The 25,340-nt window shown below is 38.6% G+C and overlaps 1 protein-coding gene and 2 non-coding genes across 3 annotated transcripts; 2 read left to right on the top strand and 1 right to left on the bottom strand.

Annotated features, from left to right (window-relative positions):
* Nucleotides 1-1,514: 1,514 nt before the first annotated feature.
* Nucleotides 1,515-1,621, bottom strand: LOC125586560. The gene has a single exon (XR_007323097.1). It is a non-coding gene; the product is annotated as a small nucleolar RNA R71 (small nucleolar RNA).
* Nucleotides 1,622-8,050: 6,429 nt separating this feature from the next.
* On the top strand, nt 8,051-13,399 carry LOC106429378 (probable rhamnogalacturonate lyase B). The gene is made up of 11 exons (XM_048756324.1): nt 8,051-9,348; nt 9,446-9,565; nt 9,665-9,800; nt 9,998-10,168; nt 10,306-10,461; nt 10,561-10,667; nt 10,763-10,853; nt 10,979-11,120; nt 12,280-12,439; nt 12,623-12,739; nt 12,861-13,399. Exons 2-11 carry the CDS (start codon nt 9,492-9,494, stop codon nt 13,222-13,224), a joined length of 1,518 nt encoding a protein of 505 aa, XP_048612281.1. The 5' UTR covers nt 8,051-9,348; nt 9,446-9,491; the 3' UTR covers nt 13,225-13,399.
* A 6,342-nt stretch (nt 13,400-19,741) lies between these two features.
* Nucleotides 19,742-19,848, top strand: LOC125586718. The gene has a single exon (XR_007323254.1). It is a non-coding gene; the product is annotated as a small nucleolar RNA R71 (small nucleolar RNA).
* The last annotated feature ends 5,492 nt before the right edge of the window (nt 19,849-25,340 follow it).

The following is a 25,340-nucleotide window of genomic DNA, read 5'->3' as shown; positions in this document are numbered from 1 at the left end:
AGTGCAAACTGCTTGTACATCTGACCACCGATGCGCCCTCACGTACAAATACAGTGCGCGCCAATTTGATTTAGAAACCAAATCCGATTCCAACAAGGATTTTCTAGCCGAACTCAACTCCTTTACAAGCGAGGGAATTAAAATCTAAATTCAACAAGGAGTTCAAGCCGAGAGGAGTTGCTGCCCGTGCGATCAAACTCTCTTTCCCATTCAGATCAAAGGAGTTCATAGGTGTTCCCGATCCGTCTCAGCTCAGCCTACAAACGATCTCAGTCCAATCCTAGCTCAGACGAACTCAGCCTCAGCTCGCATCCCGGACAGCTCGAGTTCCCGACAGAAGGCATCCCGTTCGCGACAACTCCAGCTCACGGACAGCTCGCGACCTCAGCCTCAATCCGTTCGCGATCTGATTCGTGTTCCAGTTTGCGGTTCATCCCTTTGGTGGTCCGTTCAACAAACTTCTAAGGTTAAAGGTAACTCGAAATCTAAGAACCCATAATCGAATATGGATTGTTTGATAAAAATTTAAACCATAAATCCCTAATCTTTTATGAATCAAAAACCATAGGGTAATAGATCAAAACCCCAAAGAGTAAATCGAAGCTCAAAAGTTCGATACCTCAAACCATAATCGAGATTGATCACTTGATCAATTAAAATCGAAATCTTTAATGGTTTTGAATCTCAAATCGAATCCCATTGATCTAAGATCAAACTCGAAAACCTAAAACCCTAAAACACATTCGATTTTTGCATAAACCCTAATTTGATATCCCTCAGAACTGGTTCGACAATCATTTATACTACAACATTTGTCTTAGGAGTCTTGAAAACTCCTAACATCAAATTGGCGCCGTTGCCAAATTCTGAGTAGATTTAAACATTGAGATTTAGTCACTTGCTTGAGACTAAGTCATTTTAATTTTCTTTTGTTACTGATTCTTCTTCTTCACCTACCTTTCACTTTCAGGTGTATGAACTTGAGGAGCAGGGGTCCATCAAACCTAGTTCCAATAGTAGCAGACATCAGAGCTTTCGAGAGGGAGTGTGCTAGAGCTAGAAGAGAAGAAGAACAACAAGCCCACTTGCAGAGATTGGATATTGATATGGCAGATCAACCGCAAGGGGCAGAACACCAACCGCGGGCAGCTCAACCCATTGGTACTTATGACTGGCCCAACATTCATGGTCATAGACTGGGAATCCGAGCATCGGCTGTGGCAGCCAACAACTTTGAGGTCAAGTCAGGACTCCTCAACGTGATCGAGAACAACAAATATCATGGCTTGGCTTTAGAGGACCCATTCGATCACTTGGACAAGTTCGACAGCTACTGTGGGTTGTCAAAAACCAATGGTGTGTCCGAAGATGCCTTAAAGCTCAAGCTATTCCCTTTCTCTTTGGGGGATAAGGCACGTCAGTGGGAGAAGTCTCTACCCAGCGATTCTATCACTACTTGGGATGAGTGCAAGAGAGCATTCTTGGAGAAATTCTTCTCATCCTCAAGAACTGCTAAGCTGAGAAATGAGATCTCCAGTTTTCAACAGAAGAACTTGGAAGGATTCAGTGAAGCCTGGGAGAGATTCAAAGGCTATCAAACCAAATGCCCACATCATGGTTTCTCTAAGGAGAGCTTGCTCAGTACCTTCTACAGAGGTGCCCTTCCTAAGTACATAGCCGGATTGGATACAGCTAGCAATGGGTTCTTCTTGGGAAGAACTGAAGATGATGCAGAAGAGCTAGTTGACAACATGGTGAAAAGTGATGCAGTCTACAGTGCAGATCACGACAGAGGCTGTAGGGGTGCTGATAAGCAGACGAGGAAAGAGATCAAAGCTTTGGAAGACAAGATCGACCTACTCATTGCTGAAAAAGCCACCCAAGAGCAGCTGAAGTTTGTTGGTAACTCCAAGCAGGACGATCCACCTGTTGTCCATGAGGTTGAGAGTTTGGAAGGTCAGGAAGAGCTGTGTTTCATCAACAACAATGGTAGCTGGTACAAAAAAGAGCCCAACTTTCAGTACAACAACTACCAACAGAAATCCTACCCCAACAACCAACAGAGTGGTTATCCGCCTAGAAACAACCAGCAAGGCAGCTATCAACCTCATCAAAACCCCTCATCTAGTTCCTCTGCTCCTCAAGAGAGCAGCACTGACACCCTGCTGAAACAAATCTTGGAGTCTCAGACTAGAAGTGAGAAGCATGTTGGTTATGAGTTGAAGAACCTTCATTCCAAGATTGATGGGAGCTACAATGAGCTCAACAACAAGTTCTCACATCTTGCTTCTACAATCAAGAATTTAGAGAATCAGTTTGCTTCCATGAACACTCACCAGACTCGCCAGCAAGGATCTCTACCTGGAAAATCTGACCAAAACCCCAAGGAGGCCAAAGCTATCACCCTTAGGAGTGGTAAGCAGTTACCTCCTACAACCCTTACCAGGGATGCTGAGAAACTAGGTGAGGAGGTGGCCATCAACTTAGATGATGAAGTGGTGATTGTTGATGAGAAAATCAATGATGAAATCTTGGAGAAGATTGTGGAAGCCAAAGGTAAAGGAAAGGTTGGGGAAGAGAAGAAAACAGTGAAAGATGGTGAAGTTCTTGCTCCAGCAAGTGAGAATTATTTTGTTCCTCCTCCCTATGAAGCCAAACTACCATTCCCTGGTAGATTCAAGAGGCAGCTGCTAGAGAAGTACAAGGCTTTATTTGAGAAGCAAATGAGTGAAGCTCAGGTTGCAATGCCCATCATCGATGCTTTCATGTTGATTCCTCAATACAACAAGTTTCTGAAAGATGTTGTAGCTGCAAAGAAGAAGGAAATGGAAAGCATGATGATTCTTACCCATGAGTGCAGTGCCATCATCCAGAGGCTTGATGTTCCAGAGAAGTTAGAGGATCCAGGATGCTTCACACTACCTTGTGCTCTTGGACCTATGGTATTTGAGAAATGTCTCTGCGATTTGGGAGCTAGTGTCAGCGTGATGTCTTTGTCTGTTGCAAAGAAGCTTGGATTCACTCAGTACAAGAAGTGTAGACTCTCTCTGGTGTTAGCTGATCGTTCAATGAAGTACCCTGTGGGCATCTTAGAGGACCTACCTGTGAAGATTGGAAGGTATGAGATACCTACAGATTTTGTGGTGCTTGAGATGGGTGAGAAGGCTCAAGACCAATTGATTCTATTCTTGGAAGACCATTCTTAGCTACAGCAGGAGCAATTGTTAAGGTGAAAGAGGGCACGATTGATCTCCATTTGGGTAAAGGGCATGTTCTCCACTTTGACATCAAGGAGAAAATGAAGAAACCAACTGTGTTCGGGTAAGCCTTCTACATTGAAGAGATGGGCACTCCTGCTGATGAACCCCTTGAAGAGTTACCACCTGAGGACAACGAGAAGGGAGAATCTTCCTCTACTCATTCCCCATAGAAGGTAACCCACTACTTTCCCTTGTATATACCATTTCGTTTTTGCATATTAGTTTTCTCTTTTTGGGTATCTCTCTCTCCTTGATAACACAGAGACTGTGTGATTTAAGTGTGGGGGAGGTACCAAGTATTTGATCACGTTTGTTTTGATGTTGTTTCATTGAGTCATGCATTGCATACCTATTTGCATAAAAAAAATCATTTAGTTTGCGTCATTTGCATTTCTAGGAGAGTCTAGAGCATATAGGTTGCATTTACTTGCATTGGGAGCAATGATTTGAGAAGCCTTGTAAAAAAACATTACTTTGCACCTGAGTAGCTTATGCACCTCTCAAAAAGACTTGTATGCTTCGAGCCTTGAAAACTCTTCCTGAAACTTGTTGATTGCTGAAACTCAACCTTTGAAGCCAACTACAACCTTGTTTGAACTGAACGAACTTAATGCTTCTTGCTTATGGTCCCTTGTGTACTGAGTCATGGATATACACACTTGAGTTGTCACATCCTTTATGCCAATATTTTTGACAAATTCGAGTGGTACACCATTCCCAAAACTCTTCCCTCTTTTTGAGCTTTCATTATTTGATGAGTGAGGTCTTTTTCGGAAAGCCTTACATGTGCATAATGTTGAGAGTATCGGGAACGACAATGCTTGATCTTCATTCTTGCTAGATTGGAAACATTATTGTCTAGCCATAGGATGGGGGTGAGTGTTGTAAAGTTTGATTTGGGAGTATGAGAAAGTAGAAGGAAAAGAGTGAACTCTTGTGTTTAATTGACTAGTCTTTATGGGATAAGTAGAGAAACTTCTAGCTCAATTTGTGAAAAGTCTTGGCCCCCAAACAAAAAAAAAATAAATAAAAATAAATAAATAAAAAAAGAAAAGGGGGCTAGCAAAGTTGTTTAGAGCTAAGATTTGTTTAGAAGTTGAGAAAATCCTTTATAGATTTCAAAGAAAAAGAGTTTTATGTGCAAAGTGTTCTTGGGATCTTTTGGTGAGAGATGGGAGTTGGGTTTGACATTGGGAAGTGATTGTGTAACTTGTATGTTTGGGAAAAGGGTAGAACAATGGAGATTGAACATTGTATGCATGAGTTGGTCCATTTCTTAGATATATTATGTGCAATGTCAAGGCTACTTGTTTTGAGAGTAAACCACTTTAAAAGATCATGGATTTTGAACTTCTTGACCCACTTGAATAAAAGTTTTCTCTTACTCAACCAAATGATTTGGACCAATTGACCATTTGCAAGAATTCACTTGATGCTATGCTTAATGAACTTGAGAGTTGGCTGATTTGCATGTGTGAATGCATGATGATGAGTGTAGGGATGGATGAAAAGAGTTGAGATAGACCTAGAGAAGCTAGAGTATAATGAGAGAGAGTGTACTAATGCTGAATTTAGATGTTGATTTGAGTGCTTTGTGTGTTCCTTTTGGCTATGAGCTCCCACCTTCAAACCTCTCTCCCTATGAGTTCTAGAAAGTTCACTTGAGGACAAGTAAAAGAATAAGTTTGGGGGAGTTGATATCTTGCATATTTACATTGTTTTATCCATTCACCCATGTGCATTTTGATCATATAAACTAGGATTTAGCCATGTTTAGGTTGCATTTTGCATACATGAGTCTTTATCAGGTATTGGAGTACCACATGGAGTTCTTGGAGACATTTGGGTGCGTTTGGAGCTCAAAAGAGGTGATTAAGGTTATCATTGGACGAGCAATGCATGGGAGCGACCTACCGGAGCGACGCAGGCGAAGTCGCTCCAGCTTCTAGAGCGACCTCACCACAGTGACACCCAGAGGTCGCTCGGGTTGTGTCGATTTGAGAGCGACGAACAAGCCAGGAGTGACCTCCTAGAGCGACACCCTAAGGTCGCTCGCGTCTATGGTTTCTGATCAAGCCCGGAACGACGTCTTCAGAGCGACACAGCCAGGTCGCTCGCGAAGAAACGACCCGGGAGCGACCTCTCGCAGCGACACAGCCAGGTCGCTCGCGACGAAACGACCCGGGAGCGACCTCTCGCAGCGACGAGCCGAGGTCGCTCCGCGTCTATTTGTTTGGCCGAATTCATTTTTCTCAAGGGCCTTTTGGTCATTTCATTATGCACGTTTTTTACTTTCTAAACCTATGTTTAAGTATCTTTTGTAAGCCATCAGTGGCTGGATATATCTTTTTCTGAAGAACAACTAGTAAAACTTCTTTTGATTCAGATTTCATTGCTTTCATCTTGTGTTCTTGTTGATATCTTATCTATTTCTCTACATGATTAATCTGAAATCCAATATGGGTTTAAGAGAAATCATGGAGATTAGTGAGTAATCACCTTTTGAATTCATGAGTTAGGGAGATCAATGATGATTAGGTTAGTTCTAGGATGTTTTAGTGTAGATCATTCTTGTTCCTTGCTAGTAGAGTATTCATAATGCATCTTCTGAGTTGGCCACTCAAAAGTTTATAAATAGGCATTTCCCACCCAAAAGGTGTTTGATGAAATGCCTGAGACAACTCTCCTAGGTTTTTAGTATACTTTGCCAAAGACATTTGTTGTTAAAGGTGCTAAGATAGCTAATAGACTTGTTAGTAATGATTGCTTTCACATTATTCAACCAAAGACATTTGATGTTTGAGATATGTTAGCAAATGAGCATTCATCTAGACATAGAGCTTGCTTAGAATTGTGTCTAGGCTTAAGGTCGATAGTTTGATTGATCATTTGCCATCCTTAGTTCGATACTTGATCACCCAATGTCTAATCCCTATGCCCATGAGTTCTCTTTTCCCTTAGTCAAGAAAGTATCATCTGTAATTTCTTTATAGTATTAGTAGTAGTTTAAAACCCATCTAAATCATTGGTTGCACTTAGATTGAGTGAGTACTTGCATTCTCAGTGCTTTGATATCCCTCAGAACTGGTTCGACAATCATTTATACTACAACATTTGTCTTAGGAGCTTTGAAAACTCCTAACATCACATACAAGGCTAGATAAATAATTTGCCGTAATCTATTAGCTAGATGTAGCTCATGATCGACCCAAAGGCACTGGAACGAGATTAAACATGTTCTTCGTTACCTGCAAGGAACGAAAGACTTGAGTCTATTTTATACTAACCATAACAAAGATGGTTTAGTTGGCTTTGCTGATGCAGGTTATTTATCAGATCCACACAATGCTCGATCACAGACAGACTATGTCTTTACACATGGAGGTACGGCCATATCATGGCGTTCCATGAAGCAGACGATCGTGGCCACATCTTCGAACCATTCGGAAATATTGGCCATACATGAGGCCAGCCGCGAGTGTGTCTGGTTGAGGTCGATGACCCAACATGTCCGATCAAATTGTGGGATGGCCGAGTGCAAGAAGCCGACATGTTCACCAAATCACTTCCTACCTGCACGTTCAGGAAGCTCATGCATCAGATTGGGATGCGTAGACTGAAAGATCTTCAGTGATGTTCAGAACAGGGGGAGTATACGTGTTGTACTCTTTTTCCTACACCATTGTTTTGTCCCACTGGGTTTTCCTGGTAAGGTTTTAATGATGCAACATCTAAAGCGTATTTCAATTCCTGTATGGTTATGGCATCCAAGGGGAGTGTTATAAATCATATTGTGGATGTCCATAACCGGTCTGGTCCATGACCGGCCCAGTACCTAGAGAGGGAGAGAGAGACGGCCGCAGGAGAGAGAGAGAGAGAGAGAGAGAGAGAGAGAGAGAGAGAGAGAGAGAGAAAATCGGTTTAGACTTAGAGAGAAGGGGAAACCCTAGTTTTCTTTTTCCTTGTATTTGTACACTTTCCATATTTATGTCTTTCATTTTATCTCTTTGTAATTCTCATATATAAGGGCACCATATATTATGATTAATGATAAGAACTTACAGATTCTAATACAGATAGAAATTTTTTTAGTAATTTTTTTATTTAAATATTTAACCATTGCATTTATAATAAATTAAGTATTTTTTTGTATTTTTTTATTTACAGATTTTGCCACTGCATTTAAAATCAATTTAAATTAATTAATTATAATTTCAAAGTGTATCTAACCAAATCGATATTCATATATTAACCATCATTAATATTGTATGAATATAACTAAATCGCATGTATTACATAGAGATAACATTTTCTTATATTACATCAAATTGCATAAAGTTATAAAATTTATAATGTAATATAATGTACAAATAAAAAAATTATTATCAAACTTCTATATATTGTATTCTATATGTAAATTACAAAACATAAAAAATATACATTATATTACTTTTTTATAAAATCAGCGGTTTATGAATTTACTCAACATAAATTCTAGTTTCTTTTAAAGCTATTGGCGCTTCTTTCGAAATTTATTTAAAAGCTTATAAATATATTAACCCTATATATTTAAGTGGAGTTCATAACATATTATTTATAGTTGAAGCTATTAAAATCAAACCACAATGAATTGTCAGATCACTAATTCTAATTAGTATATCAAGGAGCTATATATTTGACTGATAAATAAGTTTAAGAATATGATTGACATTAATGCTTTTCTCTTAATTAAGACAATGATATAAAACACATAATATAATTAAGTACTTACAGTCCACGATTTGAAAAAATAATTTATATTTGCTAAACTTTTTTAACAGAAACAAACTTAACATCACAAAGCCTGGAGAAAACATATCATCCCTAACAATCCAGCTAAGAGGAGTTGGTAACGACAAGGCAAGTAACACTCAAATATTCATATTTTAATTTTTGGTTATTTGTATAATATAAATTATATAATAAGAAACTATCTAATTAGAACCCATTGATTTTAGCTTAATCAACCAAAACCATTCGAAAAGATGTCTATTTTGATAAATTGGGTTGATCGGTTTCATTTTGATGATTTTAGGGTTTTGCTTGTGGGGCATGAAATGAAAATGGGAATAGAATTTTTTTTGTAATAGGATAATACAAAAAAGAATGAGTTACAATCAGGTTATAATCGAGATAACTAGATAATTTTGGTTAACTGTGTATTTGCTTCAGAAAAAAATGAATTAACGTTAATTGGTAAACAGTCACGCCTGTTAACCAATTGCAAAGAAAATTGGAAAGTACAATTCGAACTTTCATATTGGGTGGAATATGGATCTGATCGAACATTCGATGCTGCACAAAAAAAAAAAAAATCGAACATTCGATTCGTGAGAGGATACGTGGACTTAAGTTTGTGTGGATGTGGTAATTTTAGGTGGTCGTTGATAATGGTATTGTTCAAGTTACTTTCTCGAGCCCGCAAGGTTCGATAACTGGAATCAAATACGATGGCATCGACAATGTATTGGACGACGAAGTTGACGAACGTCGCCGTGGGTAAAATTCTTTAACACGGCTTTTCATATGTTTGTAACAATATTATTTCGAAAAGCAAAGCTTTCATACACTTCCTTAACAATTAACAAAGGCACATAACTATCTAACAAAGTCTTACTGTATTTTGTGTTTTAAAAAAAGGTCTTACTGTATTTCTTGGATAATAGGTATTGGGACGTAGCCTGGTATGAACCGGAAAAGAAATTTAAAACTGACAAGTGAGTAATCATTTATTGTAGCCAATTTTTGGAACTGTTTTTTACTTCCATTTTTAGAACTATTTATTTAGCGACAACTACATGTATTTAATTCGATTTTGCTGTCTATAGTTTCTTATTCAATGAAAATGTAATAGTTTTGAAAACATATTCTTGTAGTGACGATTGTTGGTCAACAAAGTGACATTTTTACCTTTTTTTGTATTTCGTAGACTAGAAGGAACTAGATTTGAAATCATAACTCAGAACGAAGAACAAGTTGAGATTTCATTTACAAGGACGTGGACGATCTCTAAACGTGGCTCCTTGGTCCCCCTAAATGTAGACAAAAGGTACGTAGGTTACAACTGTATTTAAGATATATATATTTATGTAACTTTGATCTCCAAAGTAAATAATTATAATCGATTGTATAACTCTTTTTGAAAGGTACATTATTCGAAGTGGTGTCTCCGGAATATACATCTACTGTATAATGGAGAGGTTAGAAGGCTGGCCCGACGTGGACATGGACCAAATTAGAATCGTATTCAAGCTCAACCACACAATGTAACCAACATTTTATTATTTATATTTATACTTGAATTTCATTTAGTGGAAATTTTGTTAATTGAATAAACATTGCATACTTTTGTGGGTAATTTTCAGATTTAATTTCATGGCAATATCTGATGACCGGCAGAGAAGCATGCCGTCCATGGCAGATCGGAACCATGCTATGCAATTAGCTTATAAAGAAGCTGTTCTTTTGACAAATCCAAGGAACCCTATGTTCAAAGGAGAGGTATATAATAGTTTAGGAAAACATAATCCGAAAAACTACTAAACTAAGTTTACGAACCGTTTGAGAATAGATGGTTTATGTGGTTCTTAATAGTTGATACATTTCGATCGATTTAATAAAATCGCTTTAATAAAAATTCAGTATTATCATATACTAAGGAGTGTTACATTGGGGAAAATTGATTTGGTGTGACGCAGGTAGACGATAAGTATATGTACTCAATGGAAGACAAAGATAACAACGTTCATGGTTGGATCTCGTCGGAGCCACCGGTTGGGTTTTGGATGATAACTCCAAGCGATGAGTTCCGACTTGGTGGGCCGATCAAGCAAGACCTGACTTCTCACGCGAGACCAATCACCCTCTCCGTGAGTTTATTTACCATATACAAATATTCAACAAAATACAAATCATGATTAAGCAATTAAGGTTTGATTGATATCTTCAGGTTAAGTACTAATGCTTGTTGATATCGTCGTTACCATAAACAATCATGTTCTTGTAGATGTTTACGAGCACGCACTACGCGGGAAAAGAGATGAGAATGGGCTACAGAAATGGAGAACCATGGAAGAAGGTGTTTGGACCTGTGTTGGCTTATCTAAACTCTGTCTCTCCCAATGCTTCCACTCTTCGTCTATGGAGAGATGCCAAACGACAGGTTATTTTTGGTCGTATATCATTATTGTTATATATAACTCCTTTTTGTTTTTGAGAACTTAAGATTTATATTTGCATTTATATTAATAATATGTATCAGATGGCTGAAGAGGTCAAAAGCTGGCCTTTTGATTTTGTACATTCAGAAGATTACCCTCTTAGTAATCAAAGAGGAACAATCCAAGGGCAGTTCTATATCAAAGATAGGTAAACAAATATCCATTCTTCTCTAGAAAATACATTTAAGCTAGCTATGTTCTTCACTGTATTCTAATTTTCCTTTGCATTACATTATCTTGCAGTTACGTGTCAAGGTTAAATATATATGGGAAATTTGCTTTTGTTGGTTTGGCACCAGTTGGTGAAGCCGGTTCATGGCAAACCGAATCCAAGGTATATATAACAATAGTAGAGTGACTCTATGGTCTATACAAATGTATATATACTATACTGTTTTGTGGTGATTGTTAAAGTGCATATTAATTTTTTATTTTTGTATAATTATTTTGTGACAAAAGGGGTATCAGTTCTGGACGAAAGCTGACAGAAAAGGGAGATTCGTTATAGAGAATGTGAGGGCAGGCAACTATAGTCTCTACGCCTGGGGTATAGGTTTTATTGGTGACTACAAATATGAGCAAAACATTACCATCACGCCAGGTACGTATATATATACACATATATCCATTGTAAGCCCATTTTTAACAAACCTTTAAATTCACATCACCCTTTATGACCAATCAAAATGACACATAGATTATTAATTAAAAAACATTAAATTAAATAAAAAATAGCTACAAAAAATAAAAACGTTAATTTTAACGACACTAACGCTTCCAGCAAAACCCTAAACCCTAAATCTTAAATTTTAAACCATATACCTAAATTCTAAACCAAAATCCAAACCCCTAAACACAAACCCTATACCTTAAACCCTAATCATAGACCCTAAACCCAAATTATATACCTTAAACCCAAAAATATACTATAAACCTAAACCCTATACCCTAAACCAAAGTCTTAGACCATAAACCCAAACCGTAAACCTTAACTCAAAGCATCTGAGTTTGGGGTTTACCGTTTGAGTTTTAGGTCTAGGATTTGGGTTTAGGGTTTAGGTTTTGGGTTTAGGATTTACGGTTTGGGTTTAAGATTTACAGTTTGGACTTATGGTTAAGGTTTTGGTTTTAGGATATATAATTTGGGTTTAAGATTTACGGTTTGGGTTTAGGGTCTATGACTTGGGTTTAAGGTATAGAGTTTAGGTTTATAGTCTAGTTTTTGGATTTAGGGTATATAATTTGGGTTTAGGGTCTAGGATTAGGGTTTAGGAGTTTGGATTTGGGTTTAGAATTTAGGGTATAGGGTTTAGAATTTAAGATTTAGGGTTTAGGGTTTAGCTAGAAGCGTTAGCGTCGTTAAAATTAGCGTTTTATTTTTTATAGCTATTTTTTATTTAATTTAATATTTTTTAATTAATGATCTATATGTCACTTTGATTGGTCCTAATTTCTCTTCTTTTTATCATAGATACAGAAGCATGCATGCTTGGTCAGTTGTTATTCATTATATTTTTTTTTTTTTTTTGAAAAATTGCTATTCATTATATTTCAACTCAAAGATATATATTTTTAAAAATACTATGATTTTGCTTGGATATAAAAATGACACTAAATCAATTTATTAGGTATAGTTCCAGTTTTTATATACAAACTGCATACATTTTGTATGAATCATACGTACGTACATGTCCATGTAGTTTGTTTGCGTTAGCAGTAGTTCTATATATCAAACCATATTTACATGAACGTAAACGCAGGTAGCGAGATGAACGTAGGGCCCATAGTGTATGAGCCGCCGAGAAATGGTCCAACGTTGTGGGAAATCGGTGTACCGGACCGAACAGCCGGAGAATTCTATATACCGGATCCTTATCCTACACTTATGAACAACCTCTACGTTAATCCACTTCAAGACAGGTTAGTACTTATATATAGCCTTATGTACGCTTACTTTGTCGACTACTCATTAACTAGATCACGTTTTGGTTCGGAGTACAATTACTTTTAGTAGATTAATGTTTAAGCAGAGAGACTTCTTTTGATTCATGAGTCTAAGTTTAAATTGAATATTAACCAACGCATTCAATAAAACTATTGCAGATTCAGGCAATATGGATTATGGGATTGTTACTCAGATTTATACCCAGAAAACGATCTTGTCTATACAATCGGTCTAAGTAATTACAGAAGAGATTGGTTCTTTGCACATGTTACCAGGTAAGTTACAAAACCGTATATTTTTTCTATAGTTGTGTATGCTTCTATTAAAAATACCTAGCTAATTAACTCCAGCTTTTAAACTAATTCGGGTAACCAAATATGAACTGGTACCATATAGAAACGTTGGAAACAATACATACCAACCAACGACATGGCAAATCATATTCAACTTACAGAATTTGAACCGGGTCGGACTCTACACACTCCGAGTAGCTCTAGCCTCAGCCGCTGATTCAGAACTACAAGTTCGGATCAACGATCCAGAATCCGATCATATTTTTACGACTGGTTTAATCGGAAAAGACAATGCGATTGCTAGACATGGGATTCATGGGTTATATAGATTGTACAGTATCGATGTTGCGGGAAACTTACTAGGCGCTGGTGATAACACGATATATTTAACTCAATCGAGAAGTACAACACCATTTCAAGGTGTTATGTATGATTATATTCGTCTTGAAAGTCCTTTTAGAACTTGAAAAGAAGTAGATAGATTTAAAACAATTAACGGTAGATGGAATTTAAATTGTTTTTTTTTTCTTTCTTTCTTCTTTTCTAGAGTTGGTTTTTAGTTATTTGACTGTAATGTAATATCAATAGTGTGAATGTTAATAAAACCGAATGTATTAATGTATATATGATTTATGCGTTTTAGCTATATATAATATATATACTTTTAAACTTAAAATTATGCATTTTTGTTTATTACAAGATGAAATGAATAGATTTATGCATGTGTAAGGTGTAGTTTTGCACATCACTTGCAACAAATTAATAAATCTTTTAGAACCCATAGGACATGGTTAGTTAGCCTGGTCCTAGATATCACATATTCACATGTATCTTCTCTTCACCTACAAGTTACTCATTTTATATGTGCTTTTCACTAAGGTCTAGGGAACTTCACTATTGCATATATGTTTATATTCTACCTTCGCAAGTTAGCATATAATAAATCAAAATGCATATATACTCATAATGAATGATTCATAAAAGTCAGAATTAGCTATGCTAACGTCTCATCGCTATTTTAGTCGAAGTCAGAGCGAAGAGAAGCAACAAGTAGTTGTAATACCTTAAGCTATGATGATGATGATGATGTAAATTAGCAAGCTTAAGTTATCTTTTTTTTTTTTGAAAGAATGTTAAATTTATTCAAATCAAAAAAGACTTTTGTACAAACTAATGCAGCTTTAGGCTAATTGTATGATAGTTTTTTCAAAACAATAAAAGTGGTGAGGTTCCGTCTAAATTCTAAACGAAAACCAAATCACCATAGCTTGGCTGAAAGGAGTTCCTCCTCTTCCTTGTAGAGAACTGATTCTGTTCCTTACTTGTTTGTAGATGGACTTGGTGAGAAGGTTTGGAGGACGCTGTGTCGTGCCATGTCTTCTCCCATTTCTTTCCATCCAGATCGTATGCACAGAAACTTGAAACACATATCTAAGGAGAAACTTTCGCATCCCTGTGACCTGGTTCGTCGATATGAGATCAAGAACTTGACTCCAATTGTGGGAGTACAAGTTATCTTCTTTGAAACAAGTTTTCTAAGCACAGCAGCTTGCCCGTTTCGATTGTGGATAAGGTTACACACAAGAACAGCTTAGAAACAAAGCGAGATTGGACCTTGATGAGAGGCCGTCACAGAATCATTCAGTTGCTGTGTGCGTGCCTACCTGCTCAACCTCCTACACTTATACATGGTTCAGACGATTACTTTTTATGGAGAACTTCCGCTGATACTGCGCCTAGCCAATTCTCAGCTTCTAGAACGTGGAAGGCGTTGCATCCAACACCAGCAACGGTGCCGTGGTATAGCTCAATTTGGTTCAAATCTGGAATTCCTAAGCACACTTTCCATGCTTGGGTCTCGGTCCGAGGTAGGCTACCAACATGAGATAGACTTCTAAATTGGGGAATGAGTGTTCCCTCCACGTGTCTGCTCTGCGGTTTAGCTGATGAATCAAGAGACCACATATATTTCTCTTGTTCTTATTCTAGGTCAGTATGGGATTCTTTCTTTACTCAAACAAGTTTCAATCAGCCATATACTTTCAGTGAGGTCATCAGGTGGGTTCATCACTCTACCCCGCCTGGAAAAATAAGAACAATTTGCAAATTGGTTACGCAAGCCGTTTTCTATGCTATATGGAATGAGAGGAACAAAAGATTGCATACTTCAGTGGCAAGGCACCCTCAGCTTATTATAAGGGAGATTCAAATCATTTTGAAAGCCAAATTGTATGGTATGGATCAGAATGTACTGGTTACTTGTCGTCTTGGGGGCTTTGAATTTCTTTATTTTTCTTGTGTGTTTCGATGAGTGATATTACGTGTATACGCACACCAAATAACCTAATGTGCACACTACCACAATCGAATGGTATGTCGATGTAGCACTTTAGGATCGAATCCACAGAGACCAAATCTTACACTTTATCTTTATGGGATCAGAATCAAGCTAAAACAATATGGGGGTTTTAAAGTTTGTGGTAACGTAAAAAGCAAGTAACAGATTGGTTTTAAGTTTCAGATTAATGAGAAACTAACCTAGGGTTTAACGGGCACTTACAATCATGAGCCAAACAATTATTCAAGTTTGATTAATGAACTAGTCTAGAACTAGGAACACAATACTAGATCAACCCACTGTCGTGGTGTTTCACCTTTCAGTGATCAGCCTCAATACCTAAGCTCTCGCTTGGATCAAGGCGTGATGATGAACATTAAGATCAAGTCCAATCGGTTCACAAAACACCCTAATATCTACTTTCGCTGATTAGGGATGCTATGCTCATTCATAACATATCTAGCAACCTATTACACGGTTAATGAATAGGTTAAACCTAGGATCTAACAATAACTGGCCAGTTTAATGCAAGCAATAAGAGCAGTTATGAATGAAGACAATCAATGGATACTTATCTGTGTTTAGCTCACGATCTAACACCCTAACACCCTAGGCTAGCTAGATCAACTACTCAGTCATAACAAGAGAGAACACAGAAATCAATTCTGAATAAGACTTCATGTAAATAAAAGAGATAGAAAGAGGGTTCAGGATAATCTTCTCTATGGTGAGAGAGATGGAGCCTTCTCCCTTTACAATCCAAAAGCACAAAAGTCTCCAATGGTTTTCTTCTGTCTAGAATAGCGTAGAATGGTAAAGAGAAACAGAAAATATGATATATCAAAGCCACAGGCGGCTGGGAGAGAAAATAGGGATAATTAGGGCAAATCCCGTAACGATTGTAGTTTCCTTAAAAATCTCTGCCGCTGGAACACTCACTCGGAACAGTCACTCGGGTTGCTCCGCTATCTGACTGTTCTGCGTGAAAACCACCAAATTGCATTGTTTTCTGCATCTTTTGTTCCAGCTGGTCCATCTCCCATCCAATGCAACTCCAGACCTGTAATGACTCCAAAAGGACTAGAAAGACTCGATAAAGAATTGAAAACCAATTTAAAAGATTGTATACAAGATGTATAAAACACCATATATCAATTCCCCCAGACTTAGATCCTTATTTGTCCTCAAACAATGTCAAGTATCAAGAACAGGGAGAAAGGTTTGAAAGTGTGGGAACTCTCCTATTCTCAGCAACCATACTTTAACCACGAGTCTCTGAACCATACAAGCAGTAAAACTAGGACAACACACCCTTACCGGAACCCCACTGACTGCTGTTCAAAAATCGGCTCCATACTCTTCATCTCAAACCTGAAAAAGCAACACTATCGAGACAGAACTCCCTACATTCATTTAAGAGTAGCGTGAGCTTCTCATCACAGGCATCATTCAGGGTAGATGGTCTAGGTGTGGAACAGGCTATTTAATGGTGGAGTTAAAAGTGTTTAGGGGCTACCATTTCATTGAAGAGGATGCAGGATATCACACAAAATGACAAGAGAGGATAGATCCATTGATGTCCACAGCCTCTACTCGTTTTTGCTCTATCTGGTGCGACTGTTCTAATGACGGAACAGGCAACTGATTGTTTTGCGTTCCACTTTCCTTTTGGTACCCACTCCTTTGCTCGATCTTTCCAGTGGCTCATATTTCTTTTATCTCATCCCCTTCTCCATCACCTTATTTTGGTTTTTTTTTTTTTTTTTTTTTTTTTGAAGACTGATATGGTGATGTGACAAAGAAGGAGGTCATACATGATGGTTCTGAGTGCCACTGGTGGTTCTGATTTCGCAACCATCCTGGTTCTCCACCCCTGCTCTTGCGCAGTTCATTGGTTCTGGAGCGGTTGCTCCCTTAATCTGATTGTTCTCCTTTCTGCCATAATTTCTGGAGCAGTAACGAGTAGGAGGCTGCGTTGATTATTTCCTCTCCGACCTTTTTGCACATATCTGCACATATGACACTGAAAAACAAATGCATGAAGGTGGAATAAAGGCTAAGGTGCAACTAGCTAAAGATGAGCTAGCCACTCAGGATCAGCAAGATGGATAAAAAGGATAAGAAGTCCTGAGCGTGTTCTCGTTTCCCTGATCTAATGCCCATAACAAGAAGATTTCCAGTCAAGATTAGGTTCAAGTAAGGTGGAGTTAAGTCTACCCAGTGTAACCTGATCGGCTGAGAACTTCTGGAGAATCAAGTGAGATATGTCAGGGTGTTCCAGGTCCACATGTGTGTCTTTCGCCACTTCTAAGGTCACTGAATAAGATAACTAAAGCACGAGGTGGTCAGTGATCAACACGGAATAAAGTCCTAATTCCCACAAATTTTTGACTGACTCAATAAAAACTGACTCAAATTGACCCAAAAGAAAAACAAAAGAAGAAAACGAGTTAGTAAACGACGAAAAACCTCCCCCAGACTTACTTTACAACGTCCCTGGTGTGAAAATAAATCAGAGAGAATGTGAAAACAAGAATAAACATTTTTTTTTTGGGTCGAGATACTTACCTGAGTGGAGCAGGCGCTCCATGAAAATTCTGGGTGTTCTGTCGTCAGATGGTCGCCTGGAACAACCGCTCTTTTCAGGGGGTAGGTTGTTCCGTTTCTGCAACCCAGAATTTTTGAAGTATCTCGAATTTTTATGCTTTTTGACCTGAAACTCAATAAACTAAAACGAAAATAAGCAACCAAAAAACAGAAGCAAATTATATTTACACTTACCAGTGGGTTGCCTCCCACCAAGCGCTTGGTTTAAGTCACTAGCTTGACTCGGTGACAGGGATCAGTCGGGTTGATCATGAGGACTTGTTCCAAAACAAGCTCCACAGTCAGACATGTTCAACTTCAGAACTCTGTTCAGCAACCCTTTCACAGCAGCTTCTCCTATCTCTTTCAGCTCATGTGTGAGCATTACTCTGACTTTAGAGAAAGGTTTAAAGGTACCCTTGCACTTTACCTCATACTCAATGGATTCCTCATCACACAAGCGAGGTATCAAAGTCATCATAGGATCACCCTTGACCCTTTTCTTCTGAACTTTCTGTTTCACCCTTGAATTCTCTCTGAATTTAGTAGGATCAGTGTTAGGATCTTCATCAGATAACAGCCTGCTCTCACCCTTATCACCATGCTCCTTCTCTGGAATAACCTTCAGCTTTTCTACATCAAACACTGAGATGCAAGAGGCGTGTGATGAGGAAGATCTGGTGGGTACAACCTTGTAGAAAACTTTCTTGTTGATGTTGGAGAAGCAGACTCTCTTGTTGGGCATATCGATGGTTGCTCCAACAGTAGCCATGAATGTCCTTCCAAATATCAAAGGCATATCATGATCCTTGTTCATCTCAACAACTTGAAACTCAGCAGGAACAATGCATTCCTCTACTTGAACATGAAGGCTGCGGATGGTTCCATATGGGAATGCTCTGGAAGAGTTTGCAAAGGTCAGGGTCAGCTGAGAACGCTCAACATCAGCAATACCCAAATCGTCTACAATAGCCTTTGAGATGAGATTCACACAAGAACCAGAGTCACAAAGAGCGTCCTTGAAGGTTGTTCCTGCGATGGAACATGGGAAAACAAACTTTCCAGGATCATCAACCTTAGGCAATACCTTCAGTGCTGGCGTAGACAGTGCTCTGGTATAGAGGACCTTGATCTCTTCTTGAGTCTCTCTACAGTTTTTAAAGAACTGGAGCAATGGACGAATCTGCAGAGCATCTTCGAATGCAAGTTCTTTAGGAAGCCTTCTCACCATCTTGTTAAAACCTATCAGCTGCTCTTCACCAATGGGATCCATCAGATGTCTAGGTAGAATTGGATGGGGAACCTTAGGAACATAGACTCGGACTGGTGGAGTTTCAGCAGGTTCGCTAGGAGCAATCACTTCAGAGCTAGCAGACTGCTCTGTGTTCTCTTCTACGACTAGAATAGTCTCAGCAAACGGCTGCTCTACTGCATTACAGTGCTCAGTCCTTGGATTTTTATCAGTTCTTCCAGGGAGCGTCTCTTGTTGCCTCTTGACACTCTCAGCTGTTTGAGCAAGCTGAACATCGATCTTTCTCATATGGATCGCAAGATTGTCATACTTGTTATTCAGCTCAGTGAACATGTTGCCCATCCTGGTGTCAATTTCTGTGGTTACCTGATTCAACACCTTGGCCTGAACCTGCTGACCCTGCAACAGCTGTTGCATCATCATACCCAGACTTTGCAGCTCATCTGGTTGACTGTTCTCGTTAGCTGGAACAGCTTGTTGATTGCTCTGCGGTTGTCGCTTGTTCTGGTTCTGAATATGTCCGGCCGTAGCTTGCTCCATGCTGAAGACGTGCCCTTGGTTGTTTTTCAGTAGCTGATCAACCTTGGCAGTCAGCTCATCTATTTTCTGGGTGTCAGAACTGTTCCCTTTCATGGAGCAATCACTCTCCTCTTTCTTATTAGCTGAGCTAGCAGCCATGTTCTCAATCAGCTTAAACGCTCCATCAGTGGTTTGAGTCATGAAGTCTCCATTGCTCGCAGAGTTCAGAGCACCTTGGTATTTCCAGTCCACTCCATCATAGAAAATGTCCAGGAGGTAATCATCATCAAATCCATGGTGAGGACATTCTCTGCGATAGTCATTGAAGCGCTCCCATGTGTCGCAGAAAGGCTCATCAGTGAGCTGTCTGAAGGAGGTGATCTTGTTCCTCAATGCAGTTGTTCTCGCCTTAGAGTAGAAATGGCTGAGGAAGGCTGATCGGACCTGTTCCCATGAAGTGAGAGAGCCGGTAGGGAGAGAGTTCAACCACCGTGCAGCTTTTCCATCAAGAGAGAATGGGAATAACATGCACGTGATGTAGTCTGGTGGAACACCATTCACGCGAGTGAAACTACAGACTTTTTCGAAGCTCTCAATATGCTCCATTGGAATTTCTGTAGAGAGACCAGAGAACACCTTTCTCTGTACTAGACCGATCAAAGCAGACTTGTTCTCGAAGTCCTGCCTGGTGCAGAGTGGAGGAATAATGGCAGAGCGCGTAGTAGGGATGTTGCAAGGAATGTTTCTATGCCCGATTGGAACAGTCTGTGCTTGTTGTTCCTGTCGCGCGAGAGCAGCCTGTTCAGCAGCATCCTGCTGAGCTTGGATGGTCTGCTGCATTTGTTGCATCTGCTGCTGCATGAGTGCCATAGCCGCAGTGAGATCATCCTGATTGGCGTGATCACCCATAGTGGTGTCGGTTTTCCTTGGCTGTTGACGATTTGTTCTTTCTAACCTTGCTAGCTCCTGGTTGGTAAATGTAACTAACTCTCCTTGTGCGTTTCTCTGAGTATGTCTACTGGTAATGCACCTGAAAAATTAGCTGCAACAAAAAGGATAGAGCAAGTTAGAGGTCTTAGACTAAATAAATAACCGAAAAATAAAGGTAAAAAGATGGTCCCCGGCAACGGCGCCAATTTGATATTACGTGTATACGCACACCAAATAACCTAATGTGCACACTACCACAATTGAATGGTATGTCGATGTAGCACTTTAGGATCGAATCCACAAAGACCAAATCTTACACTTTATCTTTATGGGATCAGAATCAAGCTAAAACAATATGGGGGTTTTAAAGTTTGTGATAACGTAAAAAGCAAGTAACAGATTGGTTTTAAGTTTCAGATTAATGAGAAACTAACCTAGGGTTTAACGGGCGCTTACAATCATGAGCCAAACAATTATTCAAGTTTGATAAATGAACTAGTCTAGAACTAGGAACACAATACTAGATCAACCCACTGTCGTGGTGTTTCACCTTTCAGTGATCAGCCTCAATACCTAAGCTCTCGCTTGGATCAAGGCGTGATGATGAACATTAAGATCAAGTCCAATCGGTTCACAAAACACCCTAATATCTACTTTCGCTGATTAGGGATGCTATGCTCATTCATAACAGATCTAGCAACCTATTACACGGTTAATGAATAGGTTAAACCTAGGATCTAACAATAACTGGCCAGTTTAATGCAAGCAATAAGAGCAGTTATGAATGAAGACAATCAATGGATACTTATCTGTGTTTAGCTCACGATCTAACACCCTAACACCCTAGGCTAGCTGGATCAACTACTCAGTCATAACAAGAGAGAACACAGAAATCAATTCTGAATAAGACTTCATGTAAATAAAAGAGATAGAAATAGGGTTCAGGATAATCTTCTCTATGGTGAGAGAGATGGAGCCATCTCCCTTTACAATCCAAAAGCACAAAAGTCTCCAATGGTTTTCTTCTGTCTAGAATAGCGTAGAATGGTGAAGAGAAACAGAAAATATGATATATTAAAGCCACAGGCGGCTGGGAGAGAAAATAGGGATAATTAGGGCAAATCTCGTAATGATTGTAGTTTCCTTAAAAATCTCTGCCGCTGGAACACTCACTCGGAACAGTCACTCGGGTTGCTCCGCTATCTGACTGTTCTGCGTGAAAACCACCAAATTGCATTGTTTTCTGCCTCTTTTGTTCCAGCTGGTCCATCTCCCATCCAATGCAACTCCAGACCTGCAATGACTCCAAAAGGACTAGAAAGACTCGATAAAGACTTGAAAACCAATTTAAAAGCATGTATACAAGATGTATAAAACACCATATATCAATGAGGCATCAATACGAAACTGATGTGCATAGCGTCAGGATTGGTGATTCATGTGGAGAAGGAGAAGACAAAGACAAATCTGAGTTTGAGCTTAAAGACATTCCTTGAAAGTACTAGAGATTTGTATTTTAAAAGCTTGTCTTCCATTTTTGTTGCTGGTTACTATTGCTTTTGAAGATTTTCTTTTTTTGTGTATTGCATGCATGCAATAGAAGATTATTGTGTCGTTTGGATTGTAATTTTTGTCAAATTTAAAACATTTATTTTGGTCAAAGTCAAATTTAAAACCTAATTAGTAGTTATTTTGCCTCTTCAATAAACCAACGTTTAATATATAAAATGCTGCGTTTTGTTCTTCAAAAGAGATTACTACGCGCGTTTTGAAGTTCGTTTAAAACGGAAAGTTTGAGAGAAACGAAAGCAAGATCAAGAACAGTATCGTTGCGATGGCTGATGATAAAAAAGTTCCACCGACGATGGAGGAGATTCACCAGAAAATGATCAGCTCCTTTATTACTAAGATCACATCGTATTCGAGAGACGTCGCTAGACTCTTTCTTGAAGCTCATCAATGGGATATCGACGCTGCAGTCTCGGACTTCAACCAAGTCGTTTCCGTCGCAGCCGCCAGAAGAAATGTTCCAAACCCTAGAGACCGAGACTCACGAGCTCTGCCTTCGAATCTTGGAGTAGATATCTCTGTTTCATCTCCGCCGCCGATACGGTTGCGATCACCACGGTCTCCTTCTCATGCACGTAATCTGTTTAGTAGGGAAGCGATTCAACGAGCTGATAACGATTTCCATGAACAAGAGTAAGTTGGTTAATTGTCTCTTTTAATCTCTTGTGGAAGAGAGATGAATTTTTTGTTTCGAAATCACAATGTGCGATTATGTTGAATCCATGATACTTCTTGCTTAGAGAAAAAAATGGCTCTTCGTTATCATAACAAAAGGTTTTTGGATATTTATATGTATTTTTAGGAACGATCTTTTGAACGCTGCTAAGGAATCAGATGATGTAGAAAGAGCTCCTCTACCATCATCATCAAGAAGACTAAATTCAAGAAGCGTAAGCGAAATTCTTTCAGATACTCCTCAATTGGTCCGGAGCATTGTCACTATTTGGAGGAATGGTTTCACTCTCGATGATCATCCATTATCCACATTGGATGATCCGGATAATGCAATCTTTTTTGAGGTTTAATATATTTTTTCTTTGGTGCTTTTTCCTAGCTTTGATTCACTTGGATTTGATTAACATATGTTTCCAACGTCGATTCAAGGTCGTAGAAAGCTTGGAGTCACCACGTGAACTCGATTCGCCAGAGACCAAACAGCGTTTCTTTATCAAACTCATTAGGCGTCAACAAGAAGACTTCCCTGTATATTTATATCTCTTTTTCTCTTAATGCTTATGCATATTCTCTTGCTGAAATGTTGAAAGCTCTTTGGTAACAGCAGGATTCACCAAAACCATTCCAAGGAGTGGGAAGAACTCTAGCCGAGCCACCAGCTTCATCCGACTCACTGGCCACAAAACCAACACCATCAATGGATCCCACAGAACCAACACCATCAATGGATTCTTGGGCCATGAATCTATCTCGAAAAATTGATCAAATAATAGAGAGAATGAATAAATATAAGTTGTTTTGGAAAAAAATCCGAAGAAACATATTTCATTTTACAAAAATCTAGGTAGTAAGCGAGGTGAAATTGGTTCAAGTATCATATCTCTACTATATAAAAGGAACTATTTTCAAGTCTTCTTACACTGTCCACATAGGATGAAATATTCCTAGCCGATCATTTGTCCATGTCATCAAGGATTCTTGGGCCATGAATCTGTGTTTTCATTTGAGTTGTGTTTACATTTATTAAACTACTTGAATCCAACCCATCTCGCCATTTCTGAAGCGTGACTCTTCCCCGACTATTCATCTTCGTCATTACTGATCAATTTCTCAGCACCAAACACTTCGCCGTTACAGTTATCCCTTTTCATTAGTATATTATGCTCTTTAATCTTGCTTCAATGGTTTTGTTCCACCTTCCCCTTTCTCTCCTTCTATATAAAAGGCTCCATCTCATCGTTATCCCAGCCCTAATTGAAACTCTGCAGAAACAGCTACATTTACCGGCATGAAATCCACTGGATACTCTCCCCTCTCCACCGGCAAGTCTTCCGTCGCTGTTTCTCTCTCCAATTGAAAATGACGGGCTCAAAGAAGGACGAGGAGGACCATCTTAAAAGAAGGAGGAGATGAAGAATCTACTCCTCCGTGATGATGACAGCCCAAGAAGTAGAAAAAAACATTTCGATCCAACTTCTTTTGGTATGTTTTCTACTGTTTCATCTGATCAAATTTCAGTTAAGTTTCAAATTTTGTGTTAGATTGTGGTGACAAAATATGATTTCGGGTTTTGAACCTATCCTCCAAAATAAGTTAAGAGGCTACACAATGGGTTTTAAAGCTTCTGATTTTAGCATTGGCCATTTTAATTATGTCGAGTTCTAACCATTTTTTGTCTTCTCAGTTTTCAAGATCATTTACTTGGATGGATATGGACCTCCACCTAGACGTTTCCAACCAAACACTCGAGCAAGTTGAGTGATGAAGAGCTTATCTACTTACAAAAACATTTTTCTCAAGCTTTACCATTTCATTTCATCCTTGGTAATTTGCTTTACCTATTGTTTACTCATCTTCCTCGCCACTTTGTGTGTCTTCTCTATAGTTAAGCTTCAGGGAGAGTTGTGCATAAGCATCTTGAAGAATTCATGAGAGAGTGAGGTAACTTGCTCAAACGAGTTCTTTTCACAAAAATAAATCAGTTCATGAGTAGGTTTATAGAATGGGAAGAGATAAGATCATGAAATGGTTCTAATGGTTTATACAAGTGCAATATTTCAATATCTGTGTTTAAATTTTGCCTTTTGATTTGTTGATACTAATCTTTGTTCTCTTTACTTTGTTATTAACTAAGTTATGATTCTTCTGGATTTGGCCTGAGGTTTTCTTCCTCCAGCTCCTAAGTTCCTAACAGTCTTTTCCTTTTTCCTTAATCTGTAAAGGGAAGAATAATGGGCTAGCTTCTGCCATCGTGAAACTGTGGAAGAAATGTGTTACTGCAATCAATTAATTACTGTTTATCGTCTTTATATTTTGTTACGCACGTAAATACATAACAAATACAGAACGGCAAGGCATCAACTGGAGACTTCAGAGGCTACCGGTATATACTTTTACATAATAATTTTGTGTTTTTCTGAACTATTAACCACACATGTCTCTAGAAAGTTGCTTACTCTTTCGAAAGCTAAAGTCTCGAAGGCAAAACATGTTACAAATATTTCTCTTTTTTTTTCTTTCACAGGAGAACCTCGAGTGAAAGAAGATAAAGATGACATTTATCAAAGATATCAAATCTCTTGACATTCTTTTGTATTTGTTCAGAATTTAATTGTTATAATATTACGTACATGTTTAATTTTGTCACTCTTTCTTTACAAGGAGCTTCGAGATCACATAAGCTCCAATGCCACAAGTGGAAGCTTAGAAACGTT

This window comes from Brassica napus, chromosome C4 (genome assembly GCF_020379485.1).
Source record: "Brassica napus cultivar Da-Ae chromosome C4, Da-Ae, whole genome shotgun sequence".
In the NCBI taxonomy this organism is placed as follows: Eukaryota; Viridiplantae; Streptophyta; class Magnoliopsida; order Brassicales; family Brassicaceae; genus Brassica; species Brassica napus.
This window is presented reverse-complemented; position numbering and strand designations above follow the sequence as displayed.

Bases quoted from the DNA above. Each gene is read 5' to 3' on its own strand.
- LOC106429378 (XM_048756324.1), top strand. From the start codon at position 9,492: ATGGAGAGGTTAGAAGGCTGGCCCGACGTGGACATGGACCAAATTAGA. The intron at 11,121-12,279 runs GTACGTATATAT...ACGTAAACGCAG, and splicing joins AAACATTACCATCACGCCAG to GTAGCGAGATGAACGTAGGG. The intron at 12,740-12,860 runs GTAAGTTACAAA...GGTACCATATAG, and splicing joins TTCTTTGCACATGTTACCAG to AAACGTTGGAAACAATACAT.